A 26,700-nucleotide genomic window follows, 5' to 3' on the forward strand; every position below is an offset into this window, starting at 1 on the left:
AACCTGCTTAAAATGCACATGAAAACACAGTCGTGTGTGTGAGAACACCTGTAACCTACTCACCTACTGGGTGTAACTCACCATCCCATGTAGTAGCACTTAGGCCACTTACTAAGAGAGAATAAGTTTGCTCTACAGCCTTTGCTGAGAGCTAGCGGGCTTTATAGCTCAGGTTGTAGACACTCATGCATTAAACTCCAGAGAACCCAGATTCAGTTCCACCTGTTGATGTGACACACCATTAGCACAACTGTACATAGTACTGTAACTAATTATTTGTATGTGCATTTAGCCAACTTTCACATGGCAACATGGATGCACAAGGATTGGGGGAGGAGGGAAGGAAGAGGGTGAGGGGGCCTGTCAACATTCACTCTCCATATTTTAAAAAGTTGGCCTAAAACTTTCTAGGCCAAAATTTTATTCTTACCAAGTTATTAGAAGAGAGTTTAGCTCTTTTCAGGGAAGACAAAAAAAATATTAAAGAAATCCCCTGTAAACAGACATAAGCCTAAGCTGTAGAATTTGGATCTAATTTAGCAAGTGTATAGGGGTGTTCAGGTGCAGGGTTTTAGTTCAGTTTCATTACAGAGGCATTAAGGTCCAGATATAGACCCTCTTTGAGGTGAAAGTAGGGTCAGATCTTGGATTATTCATACAGACCTAGCTATTAAGCTACAGAGCCAAAAATTTGCCACTTTCATGTCTTTGAGTGCCAAAAGTTTGAAAGGGTTAGATGAGAGAAGACAGAGGAGCTGGTGCCAATAAGCCGCCTAGTCTTATTGGGTAGTTGAATCATTACTCAACTAGTTGCTCCCACCCTCCCCCTTGCTGCCTCTGTATTAGAGGCAGCAAGGCGGGGGGGGGGGGAAGAGGAAGAGGAGCCAGTCTTAGAGCTCAGGGGAGGCAGAGGCGCAGCGTGGGAAATGGCACAAGTGGGGATGAAGCAGTCCCGTAGGGCTCTAACTACATTTAAAAATGGCAGAGGCACGGGGGGATAGCGAGCACCCCATCCCACATCGACTAATTAAGGAGTCGATGGAAATTCTATCAGCTACTCAATTAGCCAATTAATTTAAATTTAACATCCCTAATTGTGACTAATCACGATCTTGTTCCTCTACTCACACTTACACTAGGATGCAAGGCAAGGCTTTCAGAGCACTGAACCCTATAGGAACCCAGGGTAAAATGCTCCTTGAAAACTATTCCTATGTTAGATACAACTGAAAAGGCAATACTCATCTCCCCGGTAATTGCTGTAACCTTGGTATTTCCTTGCACTTGCAGTCTGAGATACTGTACTTCCACAATCTTCGCAAAGGCAAATGTGGAGTTCTTAAATGTTCACTTTTGCTGTAAATAGACATTTTCAGGAATAACCTAAAAAAGCTTTTAAATGCAGGAAAAAAAGAGTCAGTGGAACTTTGCAAAGATGAGGAAGTCTTCTGAATTTATCTACTCTTTGGCCTAAGCCTTTGTCCAGAGTGTAAATAAAATCTTTAGTAGTTCAGCAATTTCCTTTATCCTTGCCTAGGACACGAGCCAGTGGAATAGATTTTGGCACTTCTGCCTCATACTCCCGGGTATCTGTTTCACCTCCTAATCTCTGCTCCCTGAAGCTTCCAATCAAGTTCAGTTTCAGGTTTTCAAGTGACATCGGTTTTGTGATGTCCAGAGTCCTAAACAGTAGCTCACGATATCACACCAAGCACACACAGATCTGGCATAGTTGACAGTGTCTGTCCACAGAAGCCAGACCAAAGCTAGAAGAAAGTATGAATCATGCATTTTGGAATGAGTGGTTCACCTCAGGTCAGTCAGCGGTCACTGTCAGCCGTCAGTCCTTCTGCCTCCACCAAATATAAGCCCTGAACTTTAGAGCCAACCACGTCCACGTCACTTGGCCGCCAGCCTGCCAACAAGCAGGAATGGTTCACATTAAGAAGAGAAGTTTATCTTCCTTGTCAGAAGCAGAAGACGCAACAATATGCAGCAGTTTGCCCCAGAGCAGGAGAAGGAGCATGGAATGAGTCTGTGGCCATTATATTCAGTACCTTGATAAAGTCCTATTAATTCATGCATCTACCAATATAATGGAATTTATATTACTGTGACCTGATGTGTCCTGGAAACATGCTTATACCACACAGACGTGCAGCAGTGAGAACAAACAATGCTAACGAGAGTTCAGTGAGATGTCAGAGCACTGAAGAGGTTAACGTACCTGCCTTTAAAATGTACTAAAAACCCAGAAAGGCTGTCCAAGGCACTAACACTGGCTGCAATATCCTTCCTACTCAGAGCTCTGCCCATTTTAAATATGGAGTCTTTTGCCTCAGTGAAGAAACTTTGCAGAAGTGTCACAGTAGCAGACCATGCCCTTTTGTCCCCATGGCAATAAATACACCTGTTACACAAAGCTCCAAACCCAGAGAGGAGGGAGCATGTAACCAACCTGACTGGAAGATTGAGCGAGAGAGATTTCTTCAACATTTTCAGGAATCATAGAAGGCTTCTCACCAAAGAGCAAAAATCTGCCTGGACTTGGAAGTAAGGGGAGAGATGGCAAAGATGACAATATGCTTTATAGCAACCAGTCTCCAGATTAAGAAAAATCGCCAAAAGTGTTAAACAGGCATAACTATCAAACTGCAGTCTTGGTATGTAAGCCTCATAATGGGTGTATTGTAGCCACCTCCAATAGTTACCTAAGGGTCTTTTCCTTCACACTTTGGCAATATTTTCATAGCTTGTCATGGCAATCCAGCCCCATGGAATTGACTAAAACGACAGCTCAGTTGCCATAAGCAGCTTTGATTTCCAGTGCACACACACTGCAGTACACTAGTGCCCTCTTGTGCTTTAAATAGGCAATGTCAACAGCTTACAGCAATGGTTACCAAAAGACAGTACTGGGTCATGCAATGTCAGGTACTGGGTCTTGCTGCAGGGTGATCAGATGACCAGTGGGGGTGCCAAGTCAGGCTGCCTGGCACTGCAGACTATGCTGTTCCCCCCCCATAAGTGGCCAACAGCAGGTCCAGCTCCTAGCTGGGGGGTGGGGAAGAGCTCACAGGACTCCACGCACTGTCCCGGCCTTGAGCACTAGCTCTGCACTCCTACTGGCTGGGAACCTGCTGCTGGTGGCTTCTGGGGCAAAGTACGGTCTGCGGTGCCAGGAGAGGCAGGAAGCCTGTGTTAGTACCCCCACTGCAGTACTAACCAGGAGCTACTCCAAGTAAGCCCCTCCTGCTATAGCCCCAACAGCCCCCTCTTATGCGCCAAAGCTCACATCCTCAGCCCCACCCCGGAGCCCACACACTAGTCAAATGATGTTGGGTTCTGGGCATCAACAATTTTCTTCAACTGGGTCACAAAGAAAAAGAAACTTGAAGACCACTGGCTTTCAGGATCCTAGGAGGAAAAATTGCTTGACTAACCGACTGAATTTGCCTTTCATAGGCCAGCATGATAGATGGGAAGGCCTGCAGGACATTGTTTTTGATAGCACAGCAAAGGGGCAACAGATCCGTCAGGGCTTTCCCTTGTTACTGAAGAACATTAAAATCTTGCTATTGTAGTTGAAGCTGGTCAGAAAATGCAAACTATTGTTTTGCAGGCAATTTTTAAAAAAATTCATTTGTGCCAAAATTCTGCCAAAATTCTCGAAATGATTTTTTTAAATGAAAATTTAACTAAATTCAGTTCCCAGTTAGTCACTGGCAATTTTTAAAACCCTGTTTAACAAATTCAAAATTAATCTGAGGAAGCTTCAGTAATGTGTGTCTGCATTATACCTTGGTGAATACTGCCGTGTTCTTTTCAACTATATTGCTTATCACTAACTCCTGGCATCACACCAGAGTACCAACACCCTTACATCAAAAGTCTCATGTAGTCCTGAACGTGACTTACCTCACAGAGGTGGGTATTTCTTCGCCTGTTGCTATCTTGGAATTGAGGCATGGAAGAACTGCTTCTGCACTCAACAAAAGCCTCTTGTGCAGTGCTGCCAGCCACCACTCACCTCAAAAAGCCTCTAAATGGTGCAAAACACTTCTAAACTCCAAAGAACTGTATCAGAGTATGGCCAACTGGAAGATAATTTTTTATAGCTCAGCATAGTCACATGGTACAACAGTGCTTCGACTTCTCTCTACTTTCTAGATTTTATTGACTCCACTGCTACTGAAGTCAGACTAATGGGAGCAGCCCCTTCACTTTTGGCTAACCAAAAGAATTGTTGCAACCAAAACCAAGAGCTAGAGTGTATCTGATAATGTTTAGCAATGTTATGATTTTATAGAATTGTTTGCAAGGACTTATTTTAATACAAGACTTCTTCTTTCCTAGTTAACTGTGTTAAAAAAAATTAAGAAACATGAACTATAGTAGTATGGCCCTGCATTATTCAGAATGGGTTGTATTCAAACGGAGGTGGAGTTAGTTCTAAATGCTTACATTTGAATGTTATAGGAGATTTTTTATTTCAAATTGCATGCTAACACCAAAAAGAGAAAAAGTTTGATAGATGTGATAAACATTAGGATAGCTAGAGAAGTAAATTAGAGTTTTAAAATTTTATGTTAGACATAGGCTTCAAGACTACCAGTTACCTTTATGGGTGCAAAGAAAGGCCCTTTTGATGAAAAGGATAATTGTGACTGTTCTACTGCAGATACTTGGAAGATCCGTGATTTCATTGATGCGGGACAGTCGCGCCACCGATACAGATAGCAACTTTTCCACACCGTCCTATTTTGTGTGGTTCTCATCCATGTCCTTCCATGAATTCTCCGTAAATGATCCAGCCAACGTGCTGGAGGCCATCCTCTTGCTCCTTTTACGTCTCATGGATACAAATGGAGTATACACGTTGTCCATCTGTCTCAGTTTCACTACATGGCCTGGCCAGCCCATCTCCTTTTCCGATTGTACATAACTTGAATGATATTGTGGACACTGCTTCTTGCATGCAAATCGTCAATAGTAACATGTTGTAGCCTACTTACATCCACCATGTGTCTTTCCATTACTCTTTTGGTGGTTTGCAGCTTTAATTCTTCTGTTAAGTGTCAGGTTCCAGGTTTCTCAGCCATACAGAATTACTGTAAGGACACTGGTTATAAAGAGATGGCTTTTCACAGCAGTAGAAAGTTTGGGATCAACAAAAACACTGTACAGACTCCCAAAGGCAATCCAACCTGACCTCCTCTTCCTGCTCAACTCTGGGCCCAACTCTTTGTTCATCTGCAACGCTTGTCCAAGATATACATATTGATCCACTAAGTGGACGGACTGTCCATCCAGCTGCACGACGTACTCAACAATACGCATTTTTCATCCACTTTGTTTTTCCAGGGTGGATGGTCAGGTTAATCTCTTTCATGTTCTTACTGATGTCATTGAGGAGGGTTTGCAATGTTTTGGGTTTTGACACAATTAGGATATCATCTGTAAAAAGGAGCATCTGAAGAACCCTACCAATCAGAAATCCACCTTCACTTAGATCTTCCACAGGATATTGATATGGATTCTCACTATCACTTTTTAGTGAAGTCTGACAAATGTAAAACTGCTGCCACTGTGAAGAAGCCTAAGGAGTCCAGAAAATCATCTTACCCAGAAAACGAGAAACGGAGACACATGGCAGCCAAGGGCAATACCGGTCTGGAGAATAAACTTGACTGCAAAACATCGAGGAGAAAGTATAGAAGATTGAGCAGTATCACCTTGCAAAACTGCAAAAGGCAGTTGAAGAAAAAACAAGGTTGCAAAGAGCAAGGTGTGAAATCCAGCCAAGCATGTTTGTTGATGAAGATTGAAGAATGACAAATAGACATGAAATGAAGCAACTTTGCTGGCGCTTTTATAGTGAACTATTTGTCAGAAACAGCAATAGAGCCATTGTACCTGGGCTCTGTCACTCCCAAACCTGATGTTCTCCATGAAGAAGTGGCAGCAGCCCGTCAGAAGATGAAGTTGTAAAGAGCAGCCCATTTAAACCAAGTATGTGGAACTTAGTGTGGGAAGCGATACGCTCTTAAAAGCGCTTTGAGAGAGATTCTCAAGATACATTAAAAGAAGGGAGAATTCCCAAAGTTTGGAAGAGATCACAAACTGTTCTTCTTGATCACCTTTTATCAGCAGAAGACATTTGCAGCTAGACCCAACTGCCTGCGCTCTCATCTTTATGGAGGTCTTTATAAGAATGATCTATGCCCATATTGAGGGTGTCCTTGAAGAAAATGTGAGACGGTAACATGCAAGTTTTTGTAAGGGATTCTTCATTGTGGACCACATTTTTGTGGTGTGATGACCAAAAGGTGTAGGAGAGCACAAGATCCCACTATGCTGCTTGTTCATGGACTTTAAAAAAGCCTTTGACTATGCAGAACAAAATGCAGCTGTAAGTGCTCTCCTTTTCAAGGCATTCCCCCTGTGTATGTTAGAATCATACAAGATTCCATAATGGACCCAACTACGGAAATCACGCTTTTTGATAATCAAAGTTATACGAGAAGTAAAGCAGGGAGATGTCTGTTTGCCGAAGTTGTTTGCCAGTGTCCTGAAAAATGTCTACTGCAGAGAGACTCAGAAATGTAGAAGTAGAAGGGACTTCAAGAAATCAAACCCAAACCCCCTCCAGCCGGAGGCAGAACCCAAGTAAACCTTGACAGTCTCTAACAGGGTTACCCGTTACCTGTTAACATCCCTAATACATACAGTGCAGAAATCCTCATCTGTGAAAACATTTCTTCAACCCAATGTTATTTACATCTACACTGTAAATAGCAGTGACTACATTCAAGTTTATTTTTCTACACATCCTTTATTACAAGTGTACATATTTTATATATTTACCTTTAAAAACAAACAGATTCCTTTCATGGAAAGGAGAAACTTTTGCCATTACAATAGAGTGACTTATACCAGGATTATATTATAGCAGTACAAACAAACATCGGCAGCAGGTTCCATATCAGATAAAATGGTTATTTTTACACCCTACTACAACTAATACAAATAAAATAGAACTTTTAGATTTAAAGACAAAAGTACATTACTCAAAACAGTTTCACGTGAATTAAAAAAAGATTGCATAATAGATATTCACAGTGTTTGTAAAATATAGGGCAAGTCACTCAATCTAGACAAAAATGGGTTCTCCCTCTCATATGCATATATCAGTATCAATATGAGCTGCATGTACCAACAGCAGAAGATTGCCCAAAGTTTCAAGAATTATCTTTTGGCAACAACTACAAATAAATAAATATATACATACATACACATACAACCAACAATTGTATGCAAAGGATACACATGCAAGAACTACTTTTAGGCACTGGTATTCCATCTCATTTGTAAATCAGACACAAAAACTTAGCTGATTAAAATATGGCAACAGTAACCTAAAAATTAGAGATTTCACATCTTGCGAGAAGTGTGTGGCAGCATGATACTGGACCAAATCCACTCCCCCCAGCTCATTTTACTAGCTATTCAATAGGTCTCTAATGGTTGCAACCGTCTTGCACACTGGGGCTGGATTTAGCTGGTAACGTACAAGTTAAACATTCTATTGTTGTCTAGATCAAAAATAAAAATAAGCAAAGTATGATGTAGGGGGTTCTGCACTTTGCTTTGGGTAGTCAAAGTACGTACATGAATTTGGCATCATACAAATTATTCCAAATTACAACAATAGCAGCAATACCAGTTGAATAAAACTGGGTTAGAAGTGACTGATAGTGTGTATTAGTGTGTATCAGCCTATCAAAAATACATACTGGGGTCAGTACTGTATCTCAGCAGATGCAGTCAATGATGTTACATTAGTGGGTGCAGGATCTGACCCAGAGATACAAAGCTGAGAAAGGGAAACCTCTAACAGTCAAGTTCTACAGTTCTTGAATTCAAGAAGATTCCCAATAACTTCATAGGGAGTTTGGCTCCATTGAGGACTAAACCAAGATAAGAAGATCCAGACAGACTTACCAGTAAACCATGAAGATTCTCAGACAGCCAGACAGAGCTAGTACATTATACTTTTATGCATGCACTCAAGCCACCACCAGCTCAAATACATTCTAAACGTTTTCTGACAATGAAGCCAAAAAGCTTAAGTTTCTTGATAATGAAAATGTGTTGAGTCACAGAACAACATATTGGGAGCATGTTCTATGGCTGCTTTTCTGCATCTTATGTTTAAGACTGCTTCCTTCCTAAGATAACTGAGGCTACGTCTACACTGCAGCAGTTTTTGGAAGAGTAAATGCAAATGGAGCGCTCACTTCCAAATCTTGTGCTCTCATTTGCATATTCACTTCAGATCCTTTTCACAGAAGAGGTTTTTACGATAAAAAGCCCTGTGTAGATGGGGCCATGTGTCAGAAAAACCCCATTTTGCACAAGATCCCTTATTCCTCAAAAAATGAGGTTTACTGGATCTTGCACAAAACGGGGTTTTTTCTGACAAATGGCCCCTTCTACACAGGGCTTTTTATCGGAAGAGAATATGCAAACGGAGCTCTCATTTGCATTTCCTCTTCTGAAAAAACTGCCACAGTGTAGACGTAGCCAGAGAGGGTACAAACTACCAATAAGTCAAGAGTAATTTTTGGTGATTTGTTTCTTAAATAATCTAAGTGACAGAAAAATGAAGACAATACCAAGAACCCTTGCCTCATCTAAACCAAGTTAAGTGCCATCTAAAGAAATGTGAACTGGAATTTTCAACAAAGCAACACTTCATGTATCTGCTTATCTGAGATGTACCAATCTGCATGGAAACCTTGTACCATAACTAAGATCATGGGGTTTCTAGCTTAGTTATTTTAATAGTTCACTTAGAATGCAACTGTATAATGGACTGCTGCCTAAGATGGAAATATAATGCAGTTTTCCACCTGGCCTTTTAAGAGGAAGATGCACATGGATCCTAGCCCAACAAACCGCCTTTCAAAAAGGCAATGACAATTTTCACTGTGGCTGGCTGCAGTTTGTATGGATTCAACTATTTTCAACACTTTAGTGCAGCAAGATTGATACTGTTCTTTAAGTCAGCAAAATGACATTTTACATTCAGTGTGCTGCATTTCCTAAAAGAATTATTCTTTGCTGAGGGGTTATAACAAATCACCTCTCCCCATCTGCCAGGATGCAGCTGGGCAATAAGATTATAGGTAATTGTGTCACTCCCCTATGTACTGCAGATGAGGAAACAACTTAGCATCACTTTTGTGAATAAAGGAGGAAAACATCCATCTCTAGATGCAATATGAACCTTTTTTTAAAAATCAGAGCACCAGCACATGTATCTAACAGAACACTGGCACAGCTCCATAGCACTCAAAAAAACCCAAATCCACAGACTGTCTTTGGGACAGGAACTGCAACATACATCAGATGTTTTACAGTCTCATCTTGCACCATTTGAATGCTCCAATCAAAATCAAACCTGGGCATCATCACTAGTAATTTCTCTAGCCATCCCATAAATATGCTTCCTCATGTTCAGCTTCCAAAACTCAAGAGGGTAAATTCATATGGAATTGAGTTTAAAAAAAAAGTGCTATCATTCAAGTAGGTTGCACAACTTGTCACACTTTTCCTGAAAAGCCAATCAATTGGCACTTTCGTAATGACTCCCTCAAAAGCCAAACAGGTGGAAGCAACAGATTCATCCTGTTATTTTCTGAATAATGAAAAAATTATCAGTAGGGGAGGTTTGTGGCCAGCAGCTCCCACTTTGTTGCTCTAAAAATTCAGTTTATAAAAATAGCAGTAAAATTTAGTGATACACTTGGGTGATGGTGGAGGGGGGAATCTAGAAACACTCACAATGAGGCAGATCCTGCTCCTAGCAAAGCCAATAACAAAGCATCCATTGATTGCAAAGGGAGCAGGACAGGGTTCTAGAGCTGCAGAAAGTCCATCCCCATTGTTCATCAGCTAAAATACGTTCTACAAAAAAACCTGACAGTTAACAGTGGTGCCTCAGAGTGAGTTTAAAGGGACCCACATACCAGATTAGTGTTAACATTATGGACAAGAGGTCAAGAAGTAAGCAGTTAAAAAAAAGAGAGGACACCCCCCCCCCTCCTCCCGGCCCCAAAGCAATGTGGAATCTGCCTTTCCTTTCAGGTAAATCAATTCAGATGTGCTCTCTGTACTATTAACTTATTAGGTGTTTGATCCAATCATCCACTGGCATTTAAAACAAATAAGCTTGTCTATTCTATTGGGGAAGTTCATTTTAACCATGCGCTGGGTGGAGGACAGATATTCCAATGCCAGTATTTCTCTTTTTAAAGTGCTGCCCTGTAGTAGACTTGTCAGGTTTGCTGAGCTGTGGCACGACTAACGAATCTTAGTAGGATACAAAAATCATTTATCAATCACCTGCAAAAACAAAAGCTATGTATTAATGAGGTATATATAGTAGCTTTTATAGAAGTCGTCTCTTGGTTTAGTTGCTTGTCAACCTGGCTACACCACAAACTCCTCTGGCAGCTGGTCCTCTCCCAAAAGATCTAGAGACAGGCAGTTCATGGATCTCTTTCCATAGAGTGCGGACTTGGTTTTGCAGTCTGCTGTTGAGTAAACACAGCCATAGCTGGCCAGCTTATCATCCAGGGCACAACCAAACGTGTAGCTATGGGAAGTGTCTGAAGAAAGTGTAGAGCTTATCGGTGGATGCTGATGCTTATACAGGCGAATGTCATCCAAACTCTGGCTGTGCTGGTCTGCGCAGCTCCTGCCTTTAGGCTGTCTCACCTGCCAGTTCAGCAAGATACAGATGAGTAAAGCCCTGAGCTGAAGCATGTCACTTCCATAGGCTAAAGTATGCTTGTTACTAAAGCTCATCAGAATTTTCTTCTAATTATCCCACACAGTTTTTTGCAGAGCACTGTCTTCATGAAGAAGCCATGAACCATGCATGATAAAACTGTGAATTCACTTAACTGTCCATTTCACCCAGATTGGGGTCTCTGCACACTGTCTGCAGTGTCAAGTGCAATGAATGGAGCATCTGACAGCCAGAAAGCCTGGTCAAAGTGACACTTCCTGGCCAAACTGGGGTAGACAGCCTCTGGCTATGTATAAAGAACAAGTACTAGAAAACATTGGCATGCATTTAAAAATCTGTTAAAAGAGACTAAGAAACCAACTAAAATTTGATGAGTTTTGTGCTTAATTTAAAAAAATGTCAAGTACAACTAATTGACATATGGGGGGGAAGGGGGAGTGAACCAGTAGTAATTTTAAAAGGCAGGGATTCGTTTTACACAAGCAACAGTGACCTGGCCTTTACTGAGAAGTTACTGACCAACCATGGCTCTTGATCGTTATTACTTATATTGATTTTAAGATTAAATTCTAGAAACAGAGCATTCAAACAGATATTTACCTTACCAATGCAGACAGGAAAATGTTGTCCCCAAAATAGAAATATTTATATATAAATTTTCACAAAGTTTAAAAAGCACTCTGCCTTGGCTCAACTCGTCTGCCTTCCCCAACACTGCCTTCAGAGAAGAGTTTAAACTAACAGAGTGCTTTTGAAAATCCTATTACTAATGCAGTTATTCAGTTACACAGCCTCATATAATTAAAAAACCCACAACCAAAAGGCGCAAACTAACTATTCACTGTATATGCTGGTAAAAGAATAAGCTATCAGATCTCTTGAAAATGTTACCTGATCTATATTTAAAATCAGAACTATCTTTATAAAACTGCTAAGGTGTCTGAGCCAAAACAGATGGAATATTATTAGCAGAAAGCACTGTTTATGTGTGATCAGAGAGAGACTAATGTAAAACCAGCATCTCTAAATCGAGATGTATGCTCCCTGTGTATCTGTCGCACCTCTATTCAACTCAATAAAAAAAATTCTGCTGTTTGCCTTGCAGAGCCAACAATTTTGGAAGAATAAACTAGATTCTATTCTAGTCTCGTGGATCATTGAAATAGTCTGTTAAATGGCAACTAAAGATTATTTATCACTGCATACATGTCCAGTAAGAGGCAGAGAGATCACGGAAATTTTTGCAGTTGAGGGTAAGTAAATAAAGTAAATAAATAAATATCTGACTATAGCCACACTTTGAAATATAAAAAGGCTTAGATAATTTTTAAATTTAAGAGGTTTATCAGAGGACAAGACAGTATTGCTTAAGACACAGTATGTGCTTTTGCCATATATAGTTTCCTTCTCCCAGAGGCTTGGGGAAAAGCCAATGTAGACAGAAAAGTTCAAGCAAACAAGCAGCACAACAAAAGAGGAATAATTACAGATAGAGCAAAACCAGTCCCTCAGCTTTGAAACTCTTCCAACTTCAGGCGTGGAGAGGAAATTGAGTTTGCATCTCAAATCCAAAAATTACCCAAACGGTTTTGGCTCTGCTTCAGACCCAAAATTCTAAGTGGCTTATTTCCTCTTTGGAAGTCTAAATCAAAGGAGGACAGCTTGCAAGATTTCAGTCTTATTCACCCCAAACCTCATTCTAATTTGGATACAAATGCTGCCTTCTCATCCCACCTCTAGTAGTAATTACTAGCCAACTTCTGGTCTCACTTATGCCATTATAAATCAGAATAATATCTCTGGCTTGATTTATAGTTGTGTAAATGAGAGCAGAATTTAGCCCAATATCCACAGTCAGACCCATCTGTCTGTCTCCTCTCACCTGATGAAGCGATTCCACACTTTGGCCTCTCATTTGTATCAGTGTGACTTGTACCACAGGGAGAGGCTTTTTCTTAAGAGCTGCAGAGGAAGAAACTGAAATTCAGATTAGAGATTCACACTGACATGTTTACAACAGTTCATGTGAAAAGGCGATTTACAATACTTCTCTTCAGACTGCTACAATGTCCAACTAGTACCATACCCTGCACCTTCCAAATTCATTTGAACGACACTCACAGATGTCACTTCAGTCACTAGTGCTCATGTGTCTTCCAGCCTCAGGAGTGAGGCCAAAAGGTTAGATTAGAAAAGAGATATAACGGCACTATCAGGGCTATTTCACACTCCAGTTTCACATACACATCAATCTTACCCAGTTTTAATGCTTAAAATGGGACACGGATTCAGAAATCTATGGACCAGAAGAGACCATTATGATCATCTGAGGCCCTGAGTAACAGACCATAAAACCTCACGAAGCCCAATATCTTGTGCCTTTTCAGCTTGTCGTAACAGACACAAGTTAATCCCTTTGCTGGAGTGGGTTACGTAAGTTTTCAGAGTAACATACAAAAGATGTACATAAACCAATTACAATAATATCAGATGGGTGGGGGGAGGGGGAGAAGAGACTATTAAGGAGGACAGACAGTATAGCATGCTTGCATTTCACTTCAAGACAACCTGGCTTCCAAAGTGACAAATGAATTGTTAAACAGAGGAAGCCAATTCCCAACCCTCCTGCTCTGAATTCCTTCCTGATGATTCTGTGCTTGCCACACATCTGCCAAGCCACATGCAACCTTAAGGGGAGCCTGGAAAAGTTGCAGAAAAGCCATCTCACCTTGACAACAAAGTGCATCTAAAGCAAGAGGACTGGCACACTCTCCTTCAGCTGCCTCCTCCAACTGGTTTCTCTCTACAGGGTCATCCACTGGCACCTCCTCCGGCTCATCCACAGCCAGCTCAACTTCTGAAAGAGAGAAGGGTTGTTAATGTCACATCTCTACTCTCCCAAATCATTTGGGGCTCTGTTACCTCCTCCTTTCTATGACAACAGCATGAGACCAGGGATATTAACCACTAGATGTTCCCCATTTCTTACCGTCATCCTGAGAGTCCTCTTCAACTCTCCCTTTACCACCACTGTCAATGCCTGAGCTGCCACAGCTAACAGTTGAGCTACAAGACTTCTCCTTCCGGTGAACTCGCTCGATACTGAAAGGCTCATCCACTGACATCTCCACTGACATCCTGTGCCTCGAATCAGCTTCAATGCCAGATGTGTGAGAGCTACCGTGGCTCCCAGTTGACTGGCGAGATAGTCGATTGACTCTCTGGCTGCCCCCACTGCTTCCGCTGCCATGGGAGTGCTTATCCGAGGGGTCAAGGTCCATCTCCAGAGTGTCACTGATGTAGGACTCCCGGTAACGCTTCTTCTCTACAGAGAGGGGAAAGGCATCAATTGGATACACAAGATATTAAATCCAAACAGAGGTCCTGTAAGCCATCAATTCTCTTCACTGTGCTTCCTGCTGTGGAGGAAAAACAAAAAACAAAAAAAACACCACTGTAAGGAAGGGGGCGGGACCCTCAAGAAGGGAGACTGTCCTGAGTCTTTGGGACTAGGGTCTGTTGCGGTCTCAGCACACTGAATAGGGAAGGGCCCATAACCTGAAAGAAATGGGGGTAGGAGAGTGGATGCAACTGTAGGGGCATAAAGGAATTGTGCCCATGTAGTAGGCAGAAGACAATGTGATACTATGTCCCCACTGGAAACATATTTTAATTGGGCCTCTCCTCAAGTTTCAATAGCAAGCCTTGGGATCACTTGGTCAAGAGCTAGGGAGATGCTTTGTGCTCTACAGACAGACCAGTCCCAGGGCCAGCATTAAGCAGAAAACAGGACCAAATCCCCTTCTTTTAGACCCTTTCCAACAGGGCTGAAAAGTTAATGGTTCTCCTCAGCCAAAGATCCCTCCCATGTACATCAGCTCCTACATCAATCCACAGAATAGATGGTGGGACAGGAGGAAGGGATGAGTCTGCAACACCATGGTATGCGACAGACTCCTTGGCAAAGGATCCCCTCACCTTTGCAAACATCGGACATCCAACATGACCTGCAAGATAGCTATTAAAAAAAAAAAAAGCAACAACTAAGGTATCTATAGAAACCTGCAACCTGTCAAGACCGATACTCATTGCTGGTTTATGGTTAATGCTGAAGGAATTACATTTCTATAGTGCATGTCTACTTTAGGACCTGGGAGTAAAAGTTAGTCACCAGGGAATAATAGGTCTCATGATGGCCCATTCAGGCAGGAAAGAGGTGTCCTCCACCCCTGGTTAGGCAATAAGCAATGCGATGCTCAACTGATTGGCCTTGCTCCAAGACATTCAAAGGAAAGCCAATGGAGACAGACCAGAGACCCTTCCTCTGAGTAAAGACAAAAACCTGCTTCAGTGTAACAGAGAATTGAGGCACTGTGAATCCATGCTCTGAAGAAAACTGAATCCCAATTCCTATGACACCAGCCAGCTCCACAACCTACTTCACTAGATAAGGGGGGGGGGGAGGTTTGCACTGCAAGTTATCATTTGTTTCCCACCACACTCTTGTTTCTAGTAAAAAACCTCTATTTTCAGCAGTGTTGGGGCTGGGAATCACAGGGCAATGCTTCAAAGGTGTTCGAAGACTAAGGTGCACCTATTGTTAACTTGCAAGGCAAAAACAGAGATGACATAGCCCAGAGGAGAGGGCTTGAGTGGCTGACACACCAAAAAAAAAAAACACAGCTCCTTCATCTATTACAAAGTACTGTGAAAAAAGGAGAACGTGCTCATCTACTGCATTTAACAGATTAGTTAAGCCAGGGGTGGGGAACCTCAGGCCCAGAGTCCAGATGTGGCTCCCAAGGCTCAGGGACCCAGCACCCACTGTGGGGCTGGAGTGCACAAAATCTACTAGGTTGGACCCTTCTAGACTCTGGCGTATGAAGGGAACGTGGGGAGGGTGTCTCCTCCTCAGTTAGGGGCCACATCAGTGTGTGTTTAATTTTTTTGGTTTCTCACTTGCATGTGGCCCTCAACTAATTATTCTGTGGGTCAGTGCCCCCCCCCCCCCCGACTCAAAAAAGGTTCCCCACTCCTGTGGTAAGCTAAGAAAGGCAAACTTCTAATAAGTGGGAAAGAAGGCAGCATAGCACCTGCACCCAGCAGGACAAAAAAAAACCAGGTTTGGGTTTTCCTTTCCCAAGAATCCATTTAAAAGATTTACTGTTTACAGCAGGCTGAACCCCAAGCGATAAGCAACTGAACCAACTGACTATGTACCATTACTGGATTATTAAAAAGTGTACCAGCAAGGTCTTTTCTGAAAGCTAAGAACATGCTGGTGAATAACATTGTCAAACCTATGCAATGATACTATATGCAAAAATTTGGATTCTTAATAGTTGTGGACACATTTAAAAAACAGGGAGAAAGGTGCCTTCTCTCCTGTCTGGGGGAGGAGGCCTATTTACCATCTGCTTCCTACATTAAGGAGGAGGTGACCAGAAGCAATGGGAGCTCCATTTACACAGAAGTCAGCAGGAGAAAGGGAAGCCCACAGGAAGGGAAAAACAGCATGAGGTCATCCCACCTCTTGAAACAAATTTGTTGAGCTTTGGAAGAGATAAGAACAGAAAGAAGCCCATCGTCTGAACCCATCACATGACAGACTAGGGAACAGCGCTCTTGTGAGCTGAGAAAGATGGATCCTTCAACTAAGGATGGTTGAAGTCTCTGGGAAATAAATATGGGTTAGAAAAAAAAAAGACCTGGCTACAGTAAGTTTAAGAACCTTTAGATGTGTGCTTTTCTCTTTCTAGTGAGGTGTCCTTTAAAACTGTTTCTTTGACTTGGCATCTCTCTACACAGTGGTTTTCAAAGTGGGGTTGCAGATCCGTGATGCTTTGTGTATGTAAGTGTCCACAGCCACGGAACCTCAGTTCTGTGGCTGTGGATACTACTTGCTGACTGAATATCCCAGTCTGGCTGGTACAGTAGCAAGGCACTGACAGACACCCTGACTTGTAGGGCAAATGGGGACAAACTCTCACTGGTCTGGACTTTCCTCCCCTTCCCCCCACCAGACTGTCACGGTGGCTAAAATAGTGATGTTAAGAAGCAGACACCCAACTAGGTCTAGGCAAGGCTCCCTCATGTAGGAGACAGGAAACAGCAGTGGATTCACGCTGTGCTCCCCCTCTCCTGGAGACAAGGGTCAGCTGGCACATTTTAGGGCAGCCTCAGGGCTGCTGTGAGCTATGACCAAGCCACTATGCAATCAGTTCCAAATCAGGAAGTCTCAACCATCTTTCCCAGTGCCTCCCCATGCCTCTACCTATTGTATTTAGAGAGCCCACCCCCTCATCACCAGTATCTGCACACTTTACAAACATCCTTACAACAGACAGATGGCATGTACTTCCCTCTATTTTACAGGTGAGGAACAGTAGCACCAGGAGATTAAGTGACAGGGGATACTGTGTGCAGCTAGGAACTGGACCAAGCACTGACGGTGACTGCTCAGCTAACTGGCTTCAAGTCCCCATGCAGATTTCATTTCCTGGGCCATGCAGATTTCATCTCCCTACCCCAAAGTTAGAAAGTCAGACAGCAAAACAACTCAACTACCTGGCAAAAGAATGGAAAAAAAGAGCACATGTGGCCCATACCCCCCCAGTCTCAGGTTGGGACTCAGCAAATGCTAAAGCCAGCTCTAATCCACCTTCCTTCCAAGGATTTGTGGAGTCTGGCACAGTATGGGAACAATACACCACAAAGCTGTGTTTCATTTAAGCCAGCCTCTTTAGTGATTCACTGCTAAACCCTCTATGTGCTTGCATATTTCATTCCTTTTACTGGTTAGACCCTCCCCACCCCTACCCAACCCATCTTTCTTCTTCTGCACACCCCTATACCCTATAGGCATGCTGGTCACTTCAAACCTGTCACTAGTGATCAGCGCTGTATAACGCTGCACTTATTGCATAACTGATTAGTGGAAGAAAGAGGAAAGCAAACTCAAAAAGTAAGAAGGAAGGCTGTGGCAGAAAAAGGGAACCTGAATCAGACAGACGACCAGGTAAGTATCTGGGTTGCTCCCATTTTTTACAAGCAGGCACACTTGAAATGAATTGACTTAGTGCATTGCTTGTAAGGAAAACTAATGTCCTTAATGTAGATGTTAAATTGCACCCAAAAATAGACTATGTCCCTGCTCCACCTATTATGTGGAAGGATATAGTCTTCTCCACATTATTGTTGAACTTAGTCCAATGCCCACAGCTCTAGATATCACACAGCTTTCCTACGGACTAAAATCAGGTGACAGTACTCTCCCCCCACATTGTTCTACCCTCACGTTCACAAGTTTGTGTTGGAGAGTTCAACTGTCAAGATACATAATGGGAATCATAAGCATCCACCAAGTTTGCCATCCCGGAGCAAAGGCCAGCTGTGGCCTTAGTGCCTGGGGGGGAAAAGGTCAAGTGAGTTGAAAGAATGAGCAAGAATCACTGGCTTTAGGAAAGGAGGAAATCTCCCCTTGTTTTCTGAACACAGTCACTAGTGAGAGAAAACCCAAGTCACGCAGTGGGAGACATAACCATGGTATGCTAACCAATAGGAACAAACCTGACCCTTCCCCACTTCCTCATCTTCATTTTCAGAAAAAACTAATACAGCTGGTCCCTGAATTGCGAACAGTTGACTTACAACCATTCGCAGTTACGACCAAAGCGGTCATAAATGGCAGACCCCGAGTTACGAACACAATCTGTGCTTACGAACAGCATGGTCGCGTGTAACTCAATGGGGTCCAACTTCCAAACAAACCGAGTTACGACCAATTGCTTGGTCCGTAACCAGTTCGTAAGTCAGAGAGAAGCTGTAAATAAGCCGCTATTAAGTAACCGTACCAAGCCCACCTGCCTGCCTTCCTTGCCCTTTCCCCTCCCGCAAATGAGTCTGCTCCCCATCTCGTACCTTCTACCTCCTCCAGCTTTTGGATCTGCTTCAGCACTGGCTGGACGTTGAGAAAGAGTCGGTGGCTGTTGCTCAGGAGCTGCAGCAAGTGTCGTGACCGGAATGGGCAACCCGTATAGTACACCAGCTTCCGGGCAGAGGGCAAACCATCTGGTTGGATTTCAAACTTTTTCCCCTGGGTAAACACAAGGAGACATCCCAGAGCAGAGAAAAAGAGGCATGTTTGTTGTCACTGGCAAAGATCTGAGTTTATTTACATGGAGCATCACAGCAAGCTTGGCACAGAAATGCAGGCAAGCCAACAACTTTAGCAGGTTCTAGGCTGCCTGCCTACCAGACAGATGATTCATATTCTGCTACACTCACCAGGAACGCAAGTTTCCCAATGTGTGACCAGGGGAAGTCATAGAGCAGCTGGCGGACATGGTTCACCTCCTGCAACATATCAAACACACGATGATACAAGGTCTAGCAGATATAAGGAGGACTGGGGATGTCCGGGGGAAGGGATGTGCAAGGAATTCACACACAATCAAGAATGTGAAATACATAGTCTGGCAATCATGAAGTAGAGGGGAATGGTGAGGGCGAGGTGGCGTTAGTGGTACACTAAAAATCTCTCATTTCTATTGTTACCTGATAGATGTGAATTCCTTTAAGGGTGAGACCCAGGACAACTGTTGGGCGATCTTCCTTCTTATCCTACAAGAACATAAAGGTCTGGGGTCAAGGAGCACGCACACACACACGCGTGCAGATCCACTCTGACTTGGGTAGGTCCTATAACAGAGCCACACCAAGGCTATCCTAACTCAGCATGTCATTGTCATTAGCACTTCACATCTCCCCTTCCCATTTTGGAGGAGTGGGGGTCCATTCTTCGTTGAACTAAATATCACACTTGTGCAGTTCTTCAGGGGTGTCTTAAGTGTTCAGTATGTGGTGAAATTCTCAATACAACCTGCAGCCACCGAAACAGAATACCAGTGTGTTACTGAATTTAGCACACTGCCATTTATACAAGTGTTATTTGTAACTAACTGCCCCTTACTTTAATTTGCTTTTACTACTATTCCCAGTACTCTTCCCCCCATCTGAACAGGTTGTTTCAATCTCTGTGCTGTGATTAGGTCCACTTGTCCCACTTTTTTGCCAAGAAAGAAGTGTTCCCACCAGTTACCGTGCTGTTACTGTAGGTGCAGTTCAGCAGCAGGTGTTAATAAATCCGCATAGGTGGAAAGACTCAGGGTTAATGTTGGTTGATGCAGCTTTGGGTCTAGCTTTTTTAGCATTCTCTCTGATCTCAGTATAGACTGTAGCATAGTTTTATACTTACATCTTTTAACGGATTAGGATTATGACCCTGTGCTGCCCCTTGATGGGCATGTGCTGCATTACTGACAGTTATGTTCACAAGTACAGGTTGGACCTTTCAGGTCCGGCACCCTCAGGACCTAACCGGTGCCAGACCAGGGGAGGTCATATCTGGCCCCCCTTGCTACCAGCCCCTAGCCCTGGACCAGACACTCCCCACTCCCACCGCCAGCATCACAGCCCTACCGATCCCACTCCCTTACCTCCCCCCCGCTACGCCAGGCAGCCCAGCTGCCAGCCCTCTACTGGGACTCTGGAGCTACTGTGGTACAGAACATCAGTTGCCGAACCAGGGAGTCCCCATTTAGAGGTTCAAATGGTAAGAGAGGAGTTTGAGTGACCTTGTTTTGGGTTTTATTTGGGGGCTACAGACAGACAGTGTGTGGGGCACAGAGATGGGAGAGAGAGTGGTGGTGGGTGGGTGTGGTCATGACCAGGGCCAGCTTTAGGAAGTGTGGGGGCCAATTCAAACAGTTTGGGCAGGGCCCCACCACCACCCAGGATTGTGTGTGTGTGCGCGCGCGCGGTGTGTTTTGTTCTCTCCCCCCCCCCCCCCCCCCCCACACCACACACAAGTTTCGGTACCTTGCACCATATATTATAAATATCAAGTTGGTTAAGCTGTTACACGAGAGACTTAGGTAAGCAATTGCTGTGGAGCCTAAGCAATTAATCAAAGCCTGTCCCGCCACAGAAGCCAAATTTGGCCTGGTGTTACGTATCTATCTGGACTGACAATCACAAATCAGGCCAGACAAGCTTTAGGGCCAAACCATGTATTTGAAAGTTAAAGGCAAACAAGCAGCAACTGCAACGAACTCACCCTATCCCAGAATAAAGATAGAAATGTCCCATACACAAAAGGGGTATACTTTACAGAATAGGAGACTGCGGTGGGTGCCTGTGACCTACAATCCCTTGGTTAATTGAAAGCCTTAGGAGAGGATCAGCAGGGAGATCCCTCCAAGCAATGATCTTGCAATTGATGCCTGTGACCTACAGAGACATGTCTACATCTGCTGCAGGGAGACACCTCTGCCTGCCTCCATCCCTCTCCCCCAGAGTCTACAGCCCCATTGCAAAGCAGGGGAGGGGAAGGAAAGAGGCTGAAGCCCATCCAATGGGACTGAAGCAGTCATGAGCAAGCCTTGCCCAGGAGCCATGCTCCTGTCCATTGCTGGTGCAGTGTTGCTTTAGGCACGCTGAAATGCAGTCACCTCTAGGGTGGGCTAGACAGCTGTTTAACACCTGCACAAGGTTTCAGGCAGGGGGCAGTGCGGGCTGCCTTCCTGCAGAGCCCCCATCAGAACTACCGTGCCCTCCTGGCTTAGGAAAATAAACAGGAGGATTGGAAGTTAACCTGCCCAGTCTCACATCCCCTAAGCAGGGAATGAGCCATCTACATTAGGCCCCAGCTGGAGTATCAGGTCTAGTTCTGGGTGCCACATTTCAGGAAATGTGGAGAAACAAATGATGAAAGATCTAGAGAACATGAGATATGAGGCAAGGCTGAAGGAATTGGCCTTGTTTACCTTGGAAAAGAGAAGACTGAAAAGGGACACGAAAGCAGCTTTCAAGTATTTAAAAGAGTATCATAAGGAGAAGGAAGAAAAATTGTTCTGCTTGGCCTCTAAGGTTAGGATGAGAAGCAATGAGCTTAAGTTGCTGCAAGGGAGGTTTAGGTTGGACATTAGGAAAAAATTCCTGCCTGTCAGGGTGGTTAAACACTGGAATAAATTGCCTAGTGAGATTGTGGAATCTCCATCACTGGAGATATTTAAGACCAGGTTAGACAGACACCTGTCAGGGATGAGCTAGGGCAACTCAACTTTGGAAACCCCAGGGCCACACTGATACTTACAGAGCATGCTGAGGGCCTCAACTTAAGTGTGGTTGCATAGGCAAGCAAACTTATACAAATAGCTTCTCTCACACTGACAGGCATGAATACAAAGATTAAGGCAAGACTACTCAACACACAGGCCCTATTTAAGTCAGTTCTGCTGATAGTAATAAAATGCAATATTTACCTGATTTCTACCCATGTGACAGCACTTTTCATGAGCAATGACAATCCAAGAATTTAGCTACTAAAACACATATCAACAGAAGATCATTACACTGACTACTTTTTTGTTTTGGCTCCCACTCACCGGCCTCGTCTTGATCCCCACATAAACCCAAAATGCACTGCAGGGTGCAAACAAAGTGGCCGTGGGCAGCATATCAAGTTAATAAATATTTTATAAACCTCTACCTTTTCTCTCTGCTGCCATGTCTCCTCCCCGAGTGCCTGCTGCCCCCCCAACCCCTCATCCTCCTCTGCTGTCCAGACTCCCGCCCTTCTCACTGCCCTCTGCCCTCCTGAGACCTGCCCCCCTCCACCAGCCCTTCTCTCCCCCATGCCCACTCCTCCAGTAGCCCCACTCTGATCATGTGAGCTACCCCTCCCCATCCCCTCTTCTAACACCTCCTTTTACACACCTGCCCTGCCTCTCTCCTCTGGTGCTGGTCCCTCCCCTGCAGGTGTCTGCCCTTCTGCTTTACCCCAGAATCCCCTGGCACCTGCACCTTCCCTTACCCCTGCACCCTCCTGGTGCCTCCTCCTTCCCTCACTGCCCCTGCCCCCTTTTTCCCTGATGCCCACCCCCTCACCACTCTCTGCCCCCATTCCCCTCACACCCCTGTGCCCTCACACATGCCTTGCTCCATCCCCACCTCTCACATGCCCACCCCTTTTTTCAAGCCTTCTCCCAGGCCCACCTCCTCCCTCCCTCTAGTCCCCAATGCCCTTCCCCTCTCCTCTCCCAGCATCACCTTGTCCCCCCTCCCACTGACACCGCCCCCTCCTGCCCTTTTCCTCATTGTCTGCGCTTGGCCTCCTGGCATATGTCTCTCCTCCACCCAGTCTCTTGGTACCTTCCCCTTTCTCCTCCTCTTCCTCCCCCCCCCCCCATCTTCCTCTCCCCACCTTCCATCCTTTCCCCTCTGTACGAGCCCATCCCCCTCTGCAAATGCTCCTTCCTCTCCCCCCACAAACTCCCTCTCACACTCACACTGGGGGCCAGCACAGCCCCTCCCCCCTCCACATCATCTCTCTCGCTGGGAGCCAAGGCTCCCCACCACTAGTCCCACCCGCCCCCCAGTGCTCCCATTCAGGGTTTGCACAGCCCGCCTCCCCCACCCAGCCGAGCTCGGGCCTGCCCTGCGGCTGCCAGTGGAAGAGACAGGCCGCTCTGGTCAGCGCGCGCAGAGGAGGGGCGGCTGGCACTGGCCAGGCCACCTGGAGGCTGGACATGCTGCCGCTGCTCAAGCTGCCACAGGTGGTGGCTGTGCTAGCAGCCGGATCCGTGCATGGCCTCAACCTGCAGAACCTGGTGCTGGAGCCCCTCAGGTAAGAGACGGCAGCCATGGGCTGGGCTGGGCCAGGCCGGCCTCTGCAAGCGGCCCAGGGCCCCGTGGGGGAAGCGTAACCCCGCCTGCTTTGACTGCGCCCTCTGGGGCTGCTCTGCGCCCCAGCTCCACATGCTCAGGGCGAGTTGCCGCCTCTTGGGCTGCAGGAGGCTGAGAGCTGACTACGCCTCCCGCCTCCCACCCCTCCTCCCTAGTTTCCCCCCTCCGTCCCTTACCTTCTGCCTTCTACAATGCAGGGCCGGACTCCCAAGTCCGAGCTGCCTGCAGTTTTCAGTTTTAAAAATCCCGGGCCATGACCATGTCACGCCACGCCCAGGCGTCTCCCCGCCCACCTGCAAATGCACACGCATGGAAGCAGCAGCCGGCAGCGTGCGCAGGCAAGGGGGAGCAGCTGACTTCCAGGTGCAGGGCCCCCTTAGGTGTGGGGCCCGATTCAGCCGAATCGGCTTAAGGCCGGCCCTGGTCACGACAGCATGTGCACTAGATGCTGTTGGTAAGTTACTGAAGCCACATGCTGCTTCTTTACAAGAAGGAAAGCTATCCCTGGTGTGTGCACAAGCACTGACTTTTAGAAACCATGCACTGCCTCAGAATCACTTACCATCCATACTTCTGACTGGAGTAGTTCTGCTATGGGTCTCCCTGTCCCTGGCCCCTGTACTACAGAGATGGGGTACAGGGGCACAGAGATACCCTGACTTTAGCACTCCCCCCTCCCTTACACCCTGCTCTACACAGCTAGCTGGCAGATCCTGGGAGCAGTTCCACTGCAGGACGGAGCATGGTGGGGCAAGGGGCAGCTGAACACACAAGTATACACACTCTGCTAATACAGCTGGCCAGGTCAGAAAGAAATGTTCCATGGGTCAGAGCTGGCCTCTGAGCTTGATTTTGCCCATCCATGTGCTAGGACCTGGCTTGCTTAAGTAGGAAAGGAAAAAAAAAAAAAAAAAACCTCACCCAGGGTGCCCTTTTACCCTGCCATTGCCTACACTACGTCATTTATCAAGTCAAAATACAAGAGGAACCTCTTTAAATAGACCTTATTCACTCCAACATCAGTGGTTGTCTGCTCCTAAAGAGATGGAGAGCATGAAAGGGAGGTGGGAGGTGGCAAAATACATTAAAACAACCACAAACCAAACTGAAACATGCTCATCAAGAACAGAGGTATGAAATTTGGGCACACTCAGTGCTAGACTGTAAGCTCTTTGGGAGCAGGGATTACCTTTTCATTCTGTATTTGTAAAGCCACAGGCAAAGAGGGGTCCCCAGATGCTATGGTCATACAACCTTCCCCCTCCAAAAAAAGTCTCCCTCATCTGAAAACATACAGCTTCTCAATGCATTTCCTCCCACAACCCCACATTCAGCCTGTCCTCATATACACCCAGAAACTCTTCCACAGTTGCTTGGCACTACACGGAACAGGGTGCAATGGAATGGGAGCAGACTCCAACTGCTCCAAGAGAAGGGAGGCTGACCTACCTGTGGGGCTGCAAATAAAAGGCTGGGAACTTAGAAGTGTTTCCTCCTTTCTATGAAGTGACAATGCCATGGCACTGTATTTGTACACATCACTTGACCCGCCCCAGAACCCAATAGGTTTACTCCCACCTGTGGAGAACATCTGCTTTTAACATTAGAGGCCCAACATTTATCAAGTTCAAGGAAACCAACAGTGCATTCAACTTTGTCAAAAGGCTAAAATAAGCAGCTGTTTAACCTTCTGCAATCTGAAATAATGGACAGGCACATCTTCCAGCAAACAGGACTCCTTGATGAACTGCAGGATAGCATCTTTCGTGCTCAGACCTTTCTGTTCTTGGTGTATCTCTGGAGCATGCTTCAAGATATAGTCACTTCCTCTCTTGGCAATTATCTGCCACAAAAGAAACGGAACAAGACAAGACAGACACGGTCAGCAGCTTTCCAATGATCCCAACAGGTGGCAATGATCCCAACAGGTGGCAGCTATGTCAACTGCAAGGACTAAACATGTAGGAAAGAGCTTTCATTTTTCTTAACCTGACCACCACACCAGATAATGCAAGTTCACTGAACTCTCTCCCCTTGAAGAGCTAGCATTTAAAATTTGCCCAAAGGCACTGAAGAAGAATGCATCTGAACGGAGGACATTGAGAACTAGTTGACTATCCGATAAGCAAATGCTTATCAGATAGCTGAGTTGATTAGTCACTTCCCTCCCCACCCTTGCTGCCTATCAGATAGCAGCAGCAAAGGGGAGGGGGAGGAAGAAGGGGTACTTCAAAGCGTCAGCACCACACAGAGTCCAGGGTATGGGCTCCGTGTGGCGCTGCTGCTTTGAAATGCCATGGCCATGTTTCAAAGGGGCAGTGCTGCACAACTGACCCCGGGCTCTGTGTGGGTCTGCCCCTTTGGAATGCCACGGCAGTATTTCAAAGGGGCACCACCACACTGCTGATCCTGGGCTCTGTGCAGCGCTGCTGCTTTGAAACACCATGGAGCCCAGGATCAGCTCTGCCTCCACGTTTCAAAGTGGCAGCACTGCGTGGAGCCCAGGGTCAGGTGGGGAGTCCCCAGCTGACCCTGAGCTCCATGTGCTTTGAACTCTTCTTTTGCCTTTTCTTACAAACTCCCTGCACTCAGGCCTCATGTGATTATAACCCTCCTCCTATCAAGGTGGCTTAGCTCTATCAATGCCACTCTTGATCTAATCAGCCAGCTGTACAGCGTCACAAGGTTATATCTGGGAGCCAAGTCCATAGTTCAAACCCATATTTCCCACTTGTTAGCCTGCAGCTTCACACTATATTAATTATTTGGGTTGCAGTAGCCCTCGGCCACTGATATGAACCAGGTGCTGTTAAAATAGTAGATCAGCTGCAGTGTCTCCCTGCAGTATCCTGGGGACAGGGAGAGAAGCGTCACGCTAGATGCCAGATTTTGCTATCTGCAATAATAAATCATATATGCTTGTTTGCAGCTGTGGCTCAGTGCAGGTGGGCGCAGCTCTGTTTTGGCCTTTGGAATGCTTGAAAGATTAAAAGATGATTGATAGCTGCCCCTGTCATAATCCCTACCCCCATCTACCTCCCTAACCCCTTTGGAAACTACGTAATGCAAGGTGTGCGTCATCTGGGAACTGCAACTCCCAAGGTGTGGAAGGGAGGCTAGTGGCGAGAACTCTG

General features: G+C 45.2%; 1 protein-coding gene across 5 annotated transcripts in view; it reads right to left on the reverse strand.

Moving 5' to 3' along the window:
• Nucleotides 1-10,101: 10,101 nt before the first annotated feature.
• FRMD1 (FERM domain containing 1) overlaps nt 10,102-26,700 on the reverse strand; it is a 63,455-nt gene continuing 46,856 nt past the window's right edge. For all 5 annotated transcript variants that reach the window (XM_075924662.1, XM_006122927.2, XM_075924663.1 and 2 more), the window contains 8 exons: nt 25,254-25,409; nt 19,376-19,441; nt 19,106-19,174; nt 18,740-18,914; nt 13,809-14,144; nt 13,548-13,676; nt 12,702-12,781; nt 10,102-10,785 (listed from right to left, as the gene is read on the reverse strand). In XM_075924662.1, coding sequence (XP_075780777.1) covers nt 10,498-10,785; nt 12,702-12,781; nt 13,548-13,676; nt 13,809-14,144; nt 18,740-18,914; nt 19,106-19,174; nt 19,376-19,441; nt 25,254-25,409 — 1,299 coding nt within the window. In that variant the 3' untranslated portion in view covers nt 10,102-10,497. The remainder of the gene's footprint in view (nt 10,786-12,701; nt 12,782-13,547; nt 13,677-13,808; nt 14,145-18,739; nt 18,915-19,105; nt 19,175-19,375; nt 19,442-25,253; nt 25,410-26,700) is intronic.

Source organism: Pelodiscus sinensis, chromosome 3 (genome assembly GCF_049634645.1).
Source record: "Pelodiscus sinensis isolate JC-2024 chromosome 3, ASM4963464v1, whole genome shotgun sequence".
NCBI classification, from domain to species: domain Eukaryota; kingdom Metazoa; phylum Chordata; order Testudines; family Trionychidae; genus Pelodiscus; species Pelodiscus sinensis.